This window comes from Somniosus microcephalus, chromosome 13, assembly GCF_052327205.1.
Source record: "Somniosus microcephalus isolate GS21.2 chromosome 13, FLI_Smic_1.0, whole genome shotgun sequence".
Taxonomy (NCBI): Eukaryota; Metazoa; Chordata; class Chondrichthyes; order Squaliformes; family Somniosidae; genus Somniosus; species Somniosus microcephalus.
Genome location: NC_140999.1, coordinates 85,339,701 through 85,357,334, shown reverse-complemented (window position 1 = coordinate 85,357,334; position 17,634 = coordinate 85,339,701). Strand labels below are relative to the sequence as shown.

General features: G+C 48.9%; 1 protein-coding gene across 1 annotated transcript in view; it reads left to right on the top strand.

Moving 5' to 3' along the window:
* Nucleotides 1-2,132: 2,132 nt before the first annotated feature.
* The window catches only part of LOC147108459 (uncharacterized), a 777,120-nt gene continuing 761,618 nt past the window's right edge, over nt 2,133-17,634 (top strand). The window contains exon 1 of the mRNA XM_086005101.1: nt 2,133-2,585. Within this exon, the coding sequence (XP_085861227.1) occupies nt 2,478-2,585 (108 nt within the window). The 5' untranslated portion in view covers nt 2,133-2,477. The remainder of the gene's footprint in view (nt 2,586-17,634) is intronic.

The following is a 17,634-nucleotide window of genomic DNA, read 5'->3' as shown; positions in this document are numbered from 1 at the left end:
TTTATGCTGATTTTTCCTGTGGAATTTAAATCTTTCTGCTATCAGCAGCGGTGTAGGATTTAGGTGTTCCTGTAGGATATCAACAATTTCGTTAAAACTCTTCGCCATCGGTTTGGCTGGAGTAATCAGGTTCCGCAATAGGCCGTACGTTCTTGCGCCCATTAAGTTTAGTAGTACCGATGCCTTTTTCTCATCAGCTACTTCGTTTGCCTCGCAATATACTTCGACTCTTTCCACATACGTGGTCCAGTCTTCTATTGCATTATCGAAGGCAGTGATATTGCCAGTCTTCGGCATCTTGGAAATCTAAGATGGCGCCTCCCGCGTTTTGCCTTCTTCCCCGATTTAACAAAATGGTGCCTCCCGCGCTTTCCGTCTTCTCCGCTGCTGCTAGCACTGTTGCTGGCGTTTTATGCCTTGATGGCGACGCCCTATGGTCTTCGCGCACTTCCCCCCACGCTGCTGCTAACGCCGCTCTCCGCGGTTCCCGTGGCAACGGCAGCTCCTCGCGGCTTTCTGCGCTTCTAATTTCTTTTATTTCCCCGTCGTCGGAGCAACCCTGCGGGACACTTTCCTCCCTCTTCTCGGGTCTGTACGCTGCCCGGCTTCGTAGCACCGGCCACTCCCTGTGTGCTCCACCCTCTCTCTCTCTCTCCTCTTCCCGACAACGCTGCTCGGCCCCGTTGAAAAGCCACCCGATCGAGCTCTAGCCCGCCGCAGCCCAGGAAGGATCAGTGTACTACCTGCCACCAGCCCGATTAGCTGGAACACCATCGACAGGATAACCAAGCCCCGCTCTCGACAGCCTCGCCTGCAAATCTTTCACTCCGATGAATCAGAGGCGGTTGCCCCACGGCCGACGCCCGTTTCTTCTGATCGTTTTATTTTTTTTATTTTTTATTTTTTTCTTTCTTCTGGCCTCAGCCTCTGACAACTTCGCTTCAGGGATGGATCCCCATGAGGTGGTGCAGACTGTAGGTAAGTTCGGATCTGCTCGTCGCCAGTATTATGTCCATGTGTAATTGAGACACGGACTGCAGGAGTTGGTTATAACAGGTCTTTACTGAGTGGAGACAAACTGGAACTAACTATGCAAAGTTACTACACAGGCTTATATACAGGGGTGGTCACTACTGGTACTGCAGTATACAGGGGCTGCAGAATATAGTTCCTTCTGCAAAGTACATACACTACACATTTCACCATCCTTTCTATGTCATCCTGAAGCCTATAACTATCCTCATCATGATCTACTACTTTGCCAAGTTTTGTATCACCCGCAAACTTTATAATGCTGCTCCCTACAGCCAAGACTTTGTTGATAAAAATTGCAAAGTGTAATGGCCCCAAAACTGACCCTTGGGGAACAGCACTGCAAACCACCTCCCAGATCCCTGACACTAGAGATCAACCTCGTGGCTCTTCTTTGCACTGCTTCCAACGCTTGAATGTCTCTTTCTTCTTGGTGACCAGAACTGTATGTAAGGCACGGTCTGACCAGAGCACTATGAATTTTGACTATCTCCTACTGTTTGGAGTATGAAGTTCAACATCCTATTGGCTTTGTTGATTGCTGCTCTGCATTTTTCAGTATCACACTGAGTGAAGTGAGTTAAACCTTTCCTAAAGTCACCAGTTAGACTGTTACGGTTTACAATATTGATAGCTTTAGTACTGTGTAGCTCGTAATGAGCAACATTTGTTGCCAATTTGTTTTTCAGAATACTTTTTCTCAATTTTACTGTGAGACCTTGACCTCTTTACCAGAATTCCTTTGAGTTTTCCCAGAATTCTGTAATGTGGTTTAGAAGAGCCTTTTTATCGACAATAATTTCAGATGATTTCCTTTGTAGAGGGATTGTAATGTCCTCTTTGTACATGGAATGTTGAATTTGATTCCAAGAAAGAGGAGAATCAAACATCAAAGTCAGGTACTTCAGGACTGGAAAGGTGATGAAGTATTGTTCAATTTGAAGTATTCAACTAAATATTTGAATTTTGAATTTAAAAAGCCACTCTTTAAAGATTTAAATCAGCTAGCCTAGAAATAATTTTTGACAGTTTCATGATCAAAGTTGGTTTACTTGAAATTATTTTCCTCTTCTTTCAAAACAGATGATAGAATTATTAAACATCAAACATTTTACTCAATATTTGATGGAAAATCACCAAGACAGGATCATCAGAATAAATTTAAAAACTCAAAAACTAAAACACTAGAGCAGCAACTGACAGACAAATTACAGAAGGTAACTCCAGCAGGAAAGCACAAGAAAAGTGGAACAAATATTAATGACACTAACAAAAGAATACCGCATCCTGTTGATAGAAGATTGTCTCATTCAAGTCCAAAGGAGGAGTTTTCTAAAACTGAAAGACTCTGCTTGCATTCCGTCTGCCAGACAAAATACACAGAAAATATACCTTCAGACGACTCCGTTAGAAGATCAGACGTGACTAACTGTAAATTGGATGAGATGTGCCACGGTACTGGACCTAAAGAGCAGAATAAGCCAAAGAGGGGCAACTGCTCTAAGAGACGCAATATGGATTTGCCATGCAAAGGTCAACCAAGAGAGGATGAGGTAATGTGTAAGTGAACAACACTGGCTCATTAATGTTAACAATGAACCAGTTTTCTCAGCAGTATCTTCCGCTTTACAAAGTCTATTTAATTCAATGGGGCCAAAATTCTCAAGGTCCCACATCATTGCCGGAACTGCAACAGGATTGGACCTCCAGCCACCGTTCTACTGCGCCCAGGCTCATTCCCAAATCTTGGAGCCAGGGCCATTTACATAGGGGATGTGGGTACCCTGCCATTTGCAGTGTAATGGGGCATCTGCCCCAAGGTTTGGAATTTCAGAGTGGCACTCTGCCACACCGGGAAGTGCTTGCCATTCAGTTTCCCGAGAGAATAAAAAAAATAATTAATTGAAAATTGCTGCTTTCCCAATAGAAATCCATCGGTTCTCATTCGGAAACAGACCTGATACTGTTGGAGGCCCCATTTCTGCCAAGATCTTGTCCTAGCATCATCCAGCCATACTTAGCACTGGGGGGAACCGAAGTGGAACTGGTGTGATTTTTGACAGATGATGTCATTCTGCTCGTGACATCTGCACTGGTGGGAAGGAGATGGACAGAAGCCTTCTACTTTTGCTGGAATTTAATAGGGCAGCAAAGAGGGGCAGAGACCCGGTGGAATTAGGTCCTGCCTGAATTTCTGGCTTGCCCGCTCCCATATACGCCTCAAGGCTCAGGAATTTTGGGTTCAATAGATCTTGTCTGTGTTGTAGAACTACAAAGTTTGCTGACAGAAGAATGCCCTTCAGGAGAGCTAAACCAAAGCAGTGAAGTAGTTTCTTTCATTAAATAATCACTTTTCTTGTTTATTATTGTGAATGTTTCTCGACAATTTGATCACTTCATTAGGTTTTCTGAATCGTGTCTAGCATTGCTTTCTAGATTGGTAAATTGTTAGTCCAAGGGAATAGAAAGTGCTGTGTTTAGTTCCAGGAGATAAAATGGGCTAAGTAGGTAATGTTAGGGTAGGTGAACATCTATGAAAAGTTACCATAAGTAAACATTGAAAAATATAGAGAACTGTGGCGACATGCCACCACTGGACATAATCCGCTCACGGCGGCACAGACAGTCTAAGCAGAAGCCCCCAGCCGGGGGCCCTTTCCTCCAGCAACTTGTTTCCCGCAGGGACAGGCTGCCGGGAGCACTTCCTGTCTGGGAAGTATTTAAGTGGATGTGCGGGCTTTTCTAGTTCCTGTTTGCCATGTGGTCAGAATAAAGCAGTTGTGTTTTCAATAGCTCTGTCTCGACTCCCACGTTTGCCGCGGTATCTCAACACTGGTGACCCCGACGCTCAGGACGAATCCTAAGCTAGCATGGCGGATACAAACGTAGTCACGGTTAAATTACCTGACTTTTGGGAGAACCTCGCCGAAGCCTGGTTCGTTCAAGCTGAGTCCAGATTCCGGCTGAAAGGCATTACAGTCGACGCCACGAAGTACGACTACCTCGTCGCCTCGCTCACCTACGCTACAGTCCCCAAGGTTTGGGCAGCGCTGCAGAATCCACCAACGGAGGGCAAGTACGAGCATCTGAAGGCTGCGCTACTTAAAAAATTTCAAACGTCCTCTTACCAGCGCCACTGCCAACTCCTGGACCTCCCCGGCCTTGGTGACGCTTCACCATCAGACCTGCTTTCCCACATGCTGTCCCTCTCCGACGACAAAAATCCCGGCGCCCTTTTTCGCACGCTTTTCATTCGGCAGCTCCCCGCCAGCATCCGCCCGCTCCTTGTGGAGTCTGACTCCACGGACCTGAATGAGATAGCCGAAAAGGCCGACCGGCTGCTCTCTGCACAGGCCGCTCGCGACGTCGCGCCCGACCTCATGGCAACGACCACGCGGTCTTCCCGGGCCGCTAGGCCCGACCGCCCTACCACTCCGGGTCACTGCTACTACCACACCCGTTTTGGCGCTAGGGCTCAACGCTGCACGCCACCGTGTTCCTTCAAACCCCCCCCCGCACCGGCCCCCGCGATGGCCGCGGGGCAGAAGGAGCCCCTACTGTACGTCACTGACGACAGAACCAACCGCCGATTTCTGTGCGACACGGGCCCAGCACAGCATCACCCCCGCCTCCGCCCTCGAGATCCAACGCGGCACACGGGGTATCACACTGGCTGCAGCCAACGGCTCTGAAATCCGCACATATGGCACCCGCATGGTCACGCTCGACCTCGCGGGCCGCCGCTACCGCTGGGAGTTCCTGACAGCCAAGGTCCTCTGCCCACTCATTGGCGCCGACTTCATACACGCCCACGGCCTCCTTGTCGACATTCCGAGGCACCGCCTCGTCGACATCAACACTATGGCCCCCATCCCCGGCGCCTTTACCCCGGCCCGTTCGGCCGGCCCGACGACCTACTGCCTCGCCAGAGCCACGGACGACTACTCGGCACTCCTAGCTGAGTTTCCCGCCCTCACTAACCCGACCTTTTCGGCCAAAGCCGCCAAGCACGGTGTGGAACACTATATCCCCACCACCGGCCCCCCAGTTTCTGCCCACGCCCGCAGACTCAACCCGGCCAAGCTGGAAATCGCGCGGGCCGAGTTTACCAACATGGAACAACTCGGCATCATCCGCCGCTCCAGCAGCCCTTGGGCCTCGCCCCTCCACATCGCCCCCAAGCCCGGCGGAGGCTGGCGCCCTTGCGGGGACTACCGCCGCCTCAACGACGCCACCACCCCCGATCGGTACCCGGTGCCACACATCCAGGACTTCTCGGCCCGACTGGCCGGACGAACCGTCTTTTCCAAAGTCGACCTGGTGCGCGGTTACCACCAAGTCCCCGTACACCCCGCGGACATCCCCAAAACGGCCGTCATCACCCCATTCGGCCTGTTCGAGTTCCTGAGGATGCCCTTCGGCCTCAAGAATGCAGCACAGGCTTTCCAGCGCCTTATGGACTCAGTCCTCCGGGACCTGAACTTCCTATTCGTCTATCTAGACGACATTCTCGTGGCCAGCTCCTCCAAACAGGAACACCTCGAACACCTTCGCATCCTGTTCGGGCGCCTAGCCCAACACGGGCTCATCCTCAGCCCGGCGAAGTGCCAATTCGGCCTAACCGAGATCGATTTTCTCGGTCACCACATCACCCCTGCTGGGGCCGTCCCCCTGCCCAACAAGGTGCAGGCCGTCCAGCAATTCCCCCGCCCCACAACCATCAAGGGCCTCCAGGAGTTCCTCGGGATGGTGAACTTCTACAACAGGTTCATCCCCAGAGCCGCAGCCCTTATGAAGCCCCTATACGACTCCCTCCGAGGAAAATCCGGCAAGATGGACGTAGCCTGGACCACTGACACGGCAGCCGCCTTCGACGCCACCAAAAACGCGCTCGCCGACGCCACTCTGCTCGCGCACCCGAGGGCCGATGCCCGGATCACGCTCACCACCGACGCCTCCGACCACGCGGTCGGGGCCGTGTTCGAGCAGTGGGTCAATGGCGCGTGGCAGCCACTTGCCTTCTACAGCCACCAACTGCGCCCCCCGGAGGTCAAATACTCCACTTTCGACCGCGAGCTTCTCACACTCCACCTGTCGGTCCGCCATTTCAGGTTCCTCCTGGAAGGCCGCCCCTTCACCGCGTATGTGGACCACAAGCCACTCACATACGCGATGGCCAAGCACACCGAACCCTGGTCCGCTAGGCAGCAACGCCAGCTCGCGGCCGTCTCCGAGTTTACTACGGACATTCAGCACGTCTCCGGTAGAGACAACGTGGTCGCCGACTGCCTTTCCCGTCCCGCCGTCTGTGCGAATCACCTCGCGGTCGACTACGCACAACTAGCAGCGGCCCAGCTCACGGACCCAGAACTCCTCTCGGCGGCTACCAGCCTGCCAGGGCTACGCCTAGCCAAGGTCGCGCACGGGCCCGAAGCCACGGCAGTCACGTGCGACGTCTCACTCGGCCAACTCAGGCCGGTCGTCCCTGAGACCTGGCGCCGCCGCGTCTTCGACGCGCTCCACGGGCTCTCTCACCCGGGTTCCCGCGCATCCGTCAAACTCCTCTCCAAGCGCTTCGTCTGGCGCGGCCTTAGCAGAGATGTTCGGACTTGGGCCACCTCCTGCCTCGCCTGCCAACGGGCTAAGGTACAGCTGCACACCAAAGCACCCCTGGGAGACTTCGAGGTACCCAGCCGCTGCTTCGACCACGTACACGTCGACATCGTCGGTCCCCTGCCGCCATCGCAAGGCCAAACTTATCTCCTCACGATGGTCGACCGCTACACACGCTGGCCTGAGGCAGTGCCGCTGACCTCCACCACCACAGCCGACATCGCCAGGGCGTTCGTTAACACCTGGGTTGCGAGGTTCGGCGTACCGGCCGACATAACCTCCGACAGAGGCGCCCAGTTCACCTCCGAACTCTGGACGGCCACAGCACACAACCTCGGGGTGACGCTCCACCGCACCACGGCGTACCACCCGCAGGCCAATGGACTTTGTGAACGCTTCCACAGGTCACTCAAGGCCTCACTCCGCGCCGGCCTGCAGGACAGTACCTGGACTGACCGCCTACCGTGGGTGCTACTCGGCCTACGCACCGCGGTCAAGGAAGACCTCCAGTCCTCGGCAGTGGAGTTAGTCTACGGACAACCGCTGCGCGTCCCAGGCGAATTCCTTCCGGAGCCTACCAAGTCTTGGTCGGCCGAACAGCAGCGGCTCGACTCTTTCTCTTCCGCTCAGCAGTTCGCCCCACTTCCGGTCAACCGACACGGCGAACTCGCACCTCACGTCCCGCCAAATTTACAGCAGGCGCGCTTCGTCTTCGTGCGACACGACGCGCACCGCGGGCCCCTGCGACCCCCGTACGACGGTCCGTACGAGGTACTACAAACCGGGGACAAGGTATTCAAGCTGCGACTCGGCGACAGGGTCGAGACAGTCTCCATCGACCGGCTCAAACCAGCACACACAGAACCAGGGGAACAGGTCCCCGTGGCCCAGCCTCCAGCCAGAGGCCGTCCCCCCGGCAAGCCAGCACAGCCGGCGGCGAACCGCCCGACCCAACCAACCAGACCGGCGACCACTCAGAGCCGCTGCAGCAGAACCATTAGACCACCGTCACGACTCGTCCACTCCTCCTAAGCGGATTCTGGGGGGAGCTCTGTGGCGACACGCCATCACTGGACATAATCCGCTCACGGCAGCACAGACAGTCTAAGCAGAAGCCCCCAGCCGGGGGCCCTTTCCTCCAGCAACTTGTTTCCCGCAGGGACAGGCTGCCGGGAGCACTTCCTGTCTGGGAAGTATTTAAGTGGATGTGCGGGCTTTTCTAGTTCCTGTTTGCCATGTGGTCAGAATAAAGCAGTTGTGTTTTCAATAGCTCTGTCTCGACTCCCACGTTTGCCGCGGTATCTCAACAGAACAATCAAAGATAAAGATACACGAGTGAGAAAAAGAACAACTTCGACAAAATAAAAAAGGGAACTTAGTCAGATAAACTAAAGAAACATTGTCGCTCCATCAGTGTACAAACACTGGGAAACATTCTGACAGGAGATGATTAGGGTAGAGACTAGACATATTCCCACCAGAAGGACGAGTGGTGCTGCAAAATCTGGAGTTCCTTAGGTCAGTACAGGAATTCAGATTAAAATTAGGCTTATAAAAGAGGCATAAGACAAATCTAGGGCTAATAATACAAAAGGAAACCAAGCAGCGTATAGAACATATAGAGGGAAGTAAAAAGAGAGATTAGAAAGGGTAAGAGGAGTTATAAAGAATTGTAGCAGGGAACATGAAGGGAATAGTAAAGGATATTATAAATGCGTAAAAGATAAAGGAAGGGTGAGGCCATGTTAGAATGTGTTTTTGTAATAATATAGACAGAGGCTGCAACCCTTGTCTATATACCAGAATTAAGGGTTCTGGACGCAGAAGTCAAACACTTGCAGGTTTATTAATGGTTAAGTGAACATACATACTGGGATGTGACTATTGGTGTTCCCCAGGGATCTGTACTGGGGCCTCAGTTTTTCACCATATATATCAATGACTTGGATGAAAGAATAGAGTTATATATCCAAGCTATTCAACCATGACATGCACATCACCCAAACACTTTGCACCACACTCACTGACACTCGTTCCTCTCTTTTGCAGGACAAGGTGGCTCATAACCGGAGGCATCAGGGGCTACCCGCAGGGAGACAGCCACGACTGCATGACCTTACCCCCATGGAGGAGACGGTGGTGGAGATAATTGGAGCAGCCATCGCTGAGCCCGTGGCTAGCAGCGGGGCTGAAACAGTCAAAGATGATGGTATCCTCATACGTAATCCTCCTTTTCACATCCCTTTCCCACCCTCATCCACAATCTCTTCTGTTTATGGTGTAAGTATGCACCTCTAGCTTTCCACCTCCCTTCCTTCACCACAACCCTACCCTTGTGCCTTTCTCCTTTCAGATAGCAAAGAACTGCAACCTGCCCAGGCAGTGGTGGAGAAGCAAGAACTGGAAGAGAAAGAAGGCAGTAATGCTGAAGGCACAGCACCGTCACTTAATTTCACACGCACAGCCACCAGCTCAGATACTGACACTCTGCATACTTTAAATGATAGGTTAGACGTGGGATCTGCATATGGTGAGACACTGGGCATGAGTGTCCTGCATCCAGGGCAGAGGCCAAGGGTAGCGCAGGTGCCAGCTCCCTGCAGGGCAAGGTCACACACGAGTTCCGCTGCAGAGGACTTAGATGAGGACTTCAATGGGGAGGCCTACAGAAGAAGGCTCATGGGTATGCACAATGAAATGCTTGGTGCATTGGCAGACCTCCCAGAAAGCCTGCGTCAAGGAGCATGGAGAAGTCTGGCACCAACCTTGCACAGGGCTTTGAGCAGAGCTTGGAGCCCATCCTTTCCAGCATGGAAGTGACGGCCAACTCCATTAGCACACTTGCGTTTCCAACCGTGATGCAGTGTCTGATGGCCGATGTCTCAGCTTCCATTGCAACACAAGCAGAAGTCACCCAACGTCTGTGTGCTGCAGTGGAAGTTCAGACTTCTGTGATGAAAACTCAGCTTGCTGCCATCATGGCTACGGTTACTGGTGTTGAAAGGGGCTTGCAGGGTGTCACAGCAGCCCAGCAATCTGTCTCTAATAGATTACTAGGATTGCTGAGCCACTGCCCCGGGGGAGTGGCAGTAGCTCCATGGAGCACAAACCTGCTGTCCTCTCTCAGGATGACAACATTCATCCTCCCACCACTGCCACGCTGCCAGTGCCCTTGCTTTTGCCTGTCAGCCAGCAAGCCCAGGCTGCTGCCGCTTATGCCGAGATGGTGCAGTCCGAATCAGGGCCTTCTAGGCCCAGAGCTGCTCGAGGTCATCCTCCATGGCCATCTGCAGTCTCCCCCACTGAAAGTCAGCAGCCTTCCACCAGTCATGCTGCAGCCACTGGGGTAGCACTGCGTAGGAGCACTAGGATAGGCAAAGGCACATGGAAGACAGGTGCTAAGGGAATGCACAAAGGTTATTAGTTGACTTTGGTATATAATATTGGATGGTTTGATTTATAAATTTGGTTTGGAATGTTTGTTTATGGTGGCTTTTATTGTAGCATTGTGGCTAAGAGGACGATGTGATGGTCAGTAACAGAGGGAAGGTAAGGTGTGGAACTGTTGGTGAATGGGGAATTGGGGTTGCATTCACTGATACCGCAGTCGGATGAGTCGATCACAGACAGCCCAGCTAGAAAGGGGCTGTGTTGGTTGCTTCCTCCTTCTCCTCCTCTTCCTCAGCTGTATACCTGGTGACAAGGGCTATGCCCTCATGATGGAGGTTGTGCAGCATGCAGCAGACCACGACAAATCTTGAAACACGCTCTGCCCGAGTACTGCAGGGCTCCTCCAGAGTAGTCCAGGCAGCGGAAGCATTGTTTAAGCATCCCAAAGGTCTGCTCGATCACATTGCATGTGGCAACATGGCTTTCATTATGCTGCCCATGTGTGCTTAGGTTGCGCACCGGAGTCATGAGCCAGGTGGTCAGCGGATAGCTGCTGTCGCCCAGTAGCCACCCTCTGGTTTGTCATGGTGGCTCAAATGTGGATGGTACAATGGACATCTGCAGAATGATGGCGTCATGACTGCTGCCAGAATACCGAGCATTGCCCTGCATGATGCGCTGAGCATGGCCGCTCACTAGCTGGACATTGAGGGAGTGGAATCCCTTTGGGTTGAGATACATCTCCGAATTCACATGTGGCACCCGCAAAGCGATGTGTGCAGTCAATGACACCCTGCACTATGGGGAAGCATGATATCGTGCTTGCTCCGCCTCCTTCTCTCTGGCAAGAGAATGAAATGTATTCAACTCTCTTTGCATACAGAGCTTCAGTGACCTCCCTTATGCAACTGTGCACAGCAAACTGGGAGATGTTAGAAATATCACCTGCTGCAGCCTGGAGGGAGCCCGACACATAAAGATTCATGGTCACGCTCACCTTCACAGCCACTGGCAATGCCGTCCTCACCCTGCTCTGAGGCTGAAGTTCCTCCTGCAACAGGTGGCAGATTTCAGTGAGCACTTCCTTAGTGAAGCGGAGACGTCACATACACTATTCTTTACTGAGGTTGAGGTAGGACAATTGCTCCGTGAAGACCTTGGCTGAATATGACCTCCTGCTGAGGGCCCTTCTCCCTTACCTTCTTCTCCTCCTTCGAGCATCTTGTCTGCCTCTGTGTTGCCTCTGCTTATTCTCCGTGTCATGCTGCAGGCCAAGGGGGAATACAAAAACTGCATTCATATCTGGGAACAACTGGTCTGAGCAGAACCATTGAAGTAACCTGCCATACCACTCCCTGGACACTTCAGCAACTTCATATAAGACAAATACTTCTACAAATTCATCAAGAGACAGAAGAAATCAATCAGCAAGTAACCTGAAAGCAGTTGATAATCCCTTTAAGTGGTGTTGGTGGGAGGTCATTCCTGATGCTGAACATGTGTGTTGTGCGTCTCTAAGAGAGGGTGTTAGCTGCAGCGTTGAGGTCGAAAATGGCAGTGCTGTCGTCTAATCAGCGTGTCACGATCAGCCTACTCTGCATACTTATGGCGCACTCTCCTAGGGCCCGTGCTAACGACATCACCAAGATGATGTCCTGTGCAACCCGCACCAGAAATGTGTGCGTGTAGTGCAAACGCCATTTTGGACATAAAAGGCAGACAGACTTGCATTTATATAGTGCCTTTCACAACCACCGCCGTCTCAAAGCACTTTACAGCTAATGAAATAATTTTGCAATGTAGTCACGCAGCAGCCAATTTGCGCACAGTAAGCTCCCACACACAGCAATGTGATAATGACCAGAAAATTTGTTTTTGTTATGTTGATTGAGGGATAAATATTAGCCAGGACACTGGGGAAAACTCCCCTGCTCTTCTTCGAAATAGTGCCATTGGATCGTTTACGCCCACCTGAGAGCAGACAGGGCCTCGGTTTAACATCTCATCCGAAAGACGGCACCTCCAACAGTGCAGCACTCCCTCAGCACTGCACTGGAGTGTCAGCCTAGATTTTTGTGCTCAAGGCTCTGGAGTGCAAATGGTATGTTGGCCTTTATAAGAGGATTTGAGTATAAGAGTAAAGACGTCTTACTGCAATTATATAGGGCCCTGGTGAACTACACGTGGAGTATTGTGTACAGTTTTGGTCGCCTTACCTAAGGAATGATATACTTGCCATAGAAGGAATGCAACGAAGGTTTACCAGACTGATTCCTGGAATGGGGGAATTGTCCTATGAGGAGAGATTGAGTAGACTAGGCCTATATTCTCTAGAGTTTAGAAGAATGAGAGGTGATCTCATTGAAACATATAAAATTCTTAAGTGATTGACAGGGTAGATGCAGGGAGGATGTTTCCCCTGGTCAGCCATTTAGGACAGCTGAGGAGAAATGTCTTCACTCAGAGAGTGGTGAATCTTTAGAATTCTCTACCCCAGAGGGCTGTGGAGGCTCAGTCGTTGAGCATATTCAAGACAGAGATCGATAGATTTTTGGATATTAAGGGAATCAAGGGATATGGGGATAGTGCAGGAAAGTGGAAATGAGGTAGAAGATCAGCCATGATCTTATTGAATGGCGGAGCAGGCTCGATGGGCTGAATTGCCTACTCTTGCTCCTATTTCTTATGTTCTTATGTGGGACTTGAACCCACAACCTTCTGACTCAGAGGTGAGAGTGCTACCCATTTTTTTTTAATAAATATACTTTATTGAACATTACCAACATTTACAACATCTTGATCATTTCATTGTATGATACAAATCAATTCCGCCGCTCTGCACAGCCATTCCGCCACCACATTTTAACATCAAAACCTGAAGTTTAATTTGTCTCCTGCAACATATATTAATCAATTGTACTTTAAAAATTGGTTGTAAAATACTATCCTTAAATCCCTTTCTGAATAAAACATCCACAGAGCCTTATAATGATCTTTTAGCTTATATTTAAAATACTTTTAGATTGATTCTCCTCCCCTTAAAAAACAGAGCATTCCTTCTTTGCACAATCACGAATCTAGCCAAACTGAACATTAAATTAATTGTCGCTCCGCTAGACTCGGGCAGACTCTCCTGCAATCCCCATCTCAAAATTGAGTCCCACGGGATTCCCATTCTCGCTCTTCGGTCCCCACCCAGCAAAAAAGCTTCACACAACTGTCGAACATAGTACTTAAAGTCATTTAACTGTGGACATAACACCAGTAAATGGGACAGTTTCATCCCGTGTCCCACACACTGGGCAAGTTGCCGCCTCCACTCGCCCAATCTTGCACAAGACCGTCATGGTAAAAATCCGGTTATGAGCCAATTTGAAATCCAGTTCAATCCACTCTGGACATTTAAAATTCGCCCACACTCCCTTCCAAATCCTGTTGAAGTCCAGCTGTGGGTATATACTCTGCCAAAACTCCTGACCAGCAGGTGTCTTGAATCTCCATTCTTTAAATACCTCATAGAAATCTCGAGTATTACAGTTGTCAAATTGGACCAACTCTCCCCCTTTCTCCAGTACAAAGCTTGGAAAAGCAGGATGCATTTTACTTCCTTTGGAGATTTCCACATTTATTTCTTCCATCCAATCCTGTGGCATTGCCCTCACAATCTCCTCATACATAATTGCTATTGCTTTTTCCTCTACCTCCTGATCCTCCTCCCACACCATGTCCCTCACTATCGCTTCCGGCAACCAACCTGGAATCACCTCGTATAATACATCTTTCACAGATATAATCCCAGCTTTTATAAAAGCTTGATTAAATAAAACCTCTCCTTCGATGTTGACCCACCTGTTCAAAAATAAGGGCTGTTCTAAAAATTCCTCAGCCCCCTTGGGCATAAACTGCACACTTTTTAAAAATTGGGCCCAAGTCTCTACAACCCCCTTATAAAACCTAGGGAGAAGTTTAATCGATTTCAAAAACATATTATTGTATTCCATATACAATATCCCCTGCCCTCCTATCCCACTTCGTTTTAAAAAATGCTCAAAACAACTCTTCCAAAAACTTGTATTTGACTTCTGAAGAAATCTCTTCACCCATTTGATTCTAAAGGATTTTTTCTTCATATCAATATCTGGGAAATTGAGTCCTCCCTGATTTCTCTGTCCAATGATGGTATTGTAAGCCACCAAGGCTGGTTTCCCTTCCCATAAAAACCTCACACAAGCCTCTCGGATGGACTTTTCCACCCACTCAGGAATATCCTCCACCGTCAATAAGTACCATAGCTTAGATAGCAGGAGGGCAGACACCACTGTCGCTCTTCCTTGCACTTTCAACCACCTTCTTTCCCATCTTCCCAAAATCTTTTTAATTTTCATAACCTTCGGTTCCCAATTTAATCGATCCACTTCATCCCTGTCTTTCTTGCACCCCATATGCAGCCCCAGAACTTCCAAAACCTCCACCACCTTAAAGGGACATTCCCCCAACCGTTCCCCCCTATCCCTCCCTGCAACCAGGCATTGGGATTTACTATAATTCACTCTGGCTCCTGAAGCTCTACAATATTCCTCCACTACATCCATAGCTTTCCTCACTGACTCCCCATTTCTCAATGTTAAGGTTGTGTCATCTGCATATTGGTGTATCACCGACACCAGCCCAGAACTGGGGACCACAATCCCAACTACACCTTGTTTCTTTCGCATCATGTAACCTAATGGTTCTGCTACCAATGTGTACAACAATGGGGACAGGGGACAACCCTGTCTCACTGATCTCTGTATCGGAAAATACTTGGATAAAAAACCATTACATTTAACACAGCTAAATATGTTTGAATAAAAAATCCTTATTCACTGAATGAAATTTTCCTTGAAACCAAATGCTTCCAAAACCTTCAATAAAAACTCATGAGAGACCCTATCAAAGGCTTTCTCTTGATCTATCTTTAATACATAAGCCTCCCTCCCACTCTCTTCCATGAGCTCTATCGCATCTCGGATTGAGACCACAAGAGTCTGCGATATCCCGGCCTATGACTCCATAGGACTGAGAGGGCCAAACTATCTGCGGTAACACCTCCTTCAAACGATTTGCCATAACCCTCGCCAAGATCTTATAATCCACATTTAATAATGTGATGGGCCTCCAATTCTTCAGATCCTGTCTATCCCCTTTATTTTTATATAAGCTATACTTATGATCCCTCTCCTCATAGATGGGGCCAGGCTTCCCTCAATTTTAATTTCCTTAAAAACTTCTAAGAGCAATGGACTTAAAATCTCGCAAAATTCTTTATAAAATTCTGCACTTAGTCCATCCCCCCCTTCATTCCACTTATTGCTACTTTTATTTCCGCTAATCCTACTTCTTTGTCACACATGCTTCTCTCCTCCTCCTTTAAACCCTCTTCAATAAAAGCAGTAACCTTCTCCATCGCCAAATTGGAAATGTCTTCTTTAGTATATAACTCTTGATAAAAGCTGCTAGCCGCCTCTAAAATCTCCCCACTTTCATGAATGATCTTCTCCCCAACCTTCAACTCTTCAATTAACGATAATCTCTGTCGCAGCTTTTCTTGCTCTAGAAAATATCTAGTGCATCTTTCGCCCTCCAATGCATTTCTAGCCTTTGCACAGAGAATGGCCCCCTTGCATTTTTCAGCTTGCAGTAATTCCCACTCTTCCTTTAGCACCCGGAACTTAGTCTCCGCTCCCTTATCCCCTCCGTCAACTGCTTTACAGACATCCATAAACCTTTTATTTATATTCTCTTCTTGACGCTGGTTAGCTGCCGCTCTCTTTTTCCCATAACGTACTGAAAAAACTTTTACCTCATATTTAAACCGATCTTAACTCTGCTGTTCCTAATTCTAAGAACCAAAGCCGAGTGATCACTAAAAAATACTTTTTTATAATAAATCTCCATCACCTCAGAACTTAACCCTTCCCGCATTAACACAAAATCTATTTGGCTCTGTTTTAAAACATCACCCACCCAACCTGATCTGGAGAACTCCCTTTTTATGGGGTTTCGGTCCCTCCATAAGTCTCTCAAATTTAAATTTGCCATCATTTTTACAATCATCCCTCTGGAGTTATCATCCTTAAAGGTCATCTGGGCTGAAATGTCCATCCGAGATAAAAATACATTAAAATCCCCCACTATACAAGGATTTTCCACCTCTGCCGCTTCAGTGAATAACCCCTGAAAAAACTCGCGACGTTTGCAACGTTCGGTGCATAGATACTAAAGAGATCGCAATTAAATCCCTCCATTTTTACCCTTAGCCGTAAAAATCACCCATCAGCGTCCTTGTCCATCAAGGCAACGTTCTCTTTTATGGATGGACTCACCAAAACAGCCACCCCTCTACGGTTATTGTTTGCACAACTTGCAAATACCTCTCCCTTCCAAACCTTCTGAACTCTTTCTAGGATATGCTCATCCCAAAAGGTTTCTTGCAGACACAACAAGTCCGTACCTTTAAAACCCTGCAACAACTGCTGCAATTTCTTCTCACCCCTCAGTCCGTTCACATTAATCGAGACCAATGTAATTGTTAGATCAGGAAATTAATTTCAGTGGACCACACTGATCTGAGGTCAACACATTAAAATTAAAGTTTGCGAGTCCGGTGGTAAGTTTTAAATAGTCGATTTATTGCATCACTTGATTTACACTGCTTGACTTCCTTTATCCAACTAACATCATATTCAAAATGGCTGGTTTTTATACAGCAGCAGATGTACCCGCCCCCTTTATTACCATTGGCTCAGCAGCATGCATGCAGAGCTATGGTTGGTTCAACTACATCACACTGATTGGATCTCTGGTACATCAATCATTCCTTTGTTCTCTAGTTAAGCAGAATCATCACTTTCAGTTTTAAGCTAAGATCAGCACTTTCACAGTTTAAGCTAAATCAGCATTTTCATTGTTCTCAGTTTTTAAGTCAGCCGATGTGATGTTACCAGCTGTGATTGGATCTGATACATCACACCATCCTTTGGCACGTGGTCAGCTTAAGCATAATCAGATTTCTTTAAATCATTAGTTTAATCATATTAAAATCTATGTTATTAAAATATATTCCCTAACAGTAATCATGGCTCCAAAGAAGGGAAGTCTGCCTGATAATCTCCCCATCATTTAATCTCTGGCCCTTCCCTCCTCACATGCTCGTTCCCAACTTCTCGGGCAGCTGTTGCTTTTTCCTGCAGCCTCCGACTCTTTTTCCCCTCCTGTTTAAAGTTTCCCTGCTGTTTCAGCCTCTTCCTTGCATTAAGTTTGGGCTCACTAACCTTTCCCTTTCCACATGATGCCACCCCACCCCCGACTTCCATGTCTCTGTCCCCCTCTAATTCCTCACACTCAAGCTCTTCTGCAACCCCCTGTGCCTGCTCCCCGTCCGATACATAATCCTGCTCCCTGCCAGATACTTCATCTCCCATAGAGAGTCTTCCTGCTATCACAGTTTCTCCCATTGTGCCGCTCCCTTCAACCACATCTCCACCTCTGACCCTTGCACCCTGTTCACTCTCTCCATGGGTCAATGGCGCACCTAAATTGTTCCCTTCTGACGTCTCT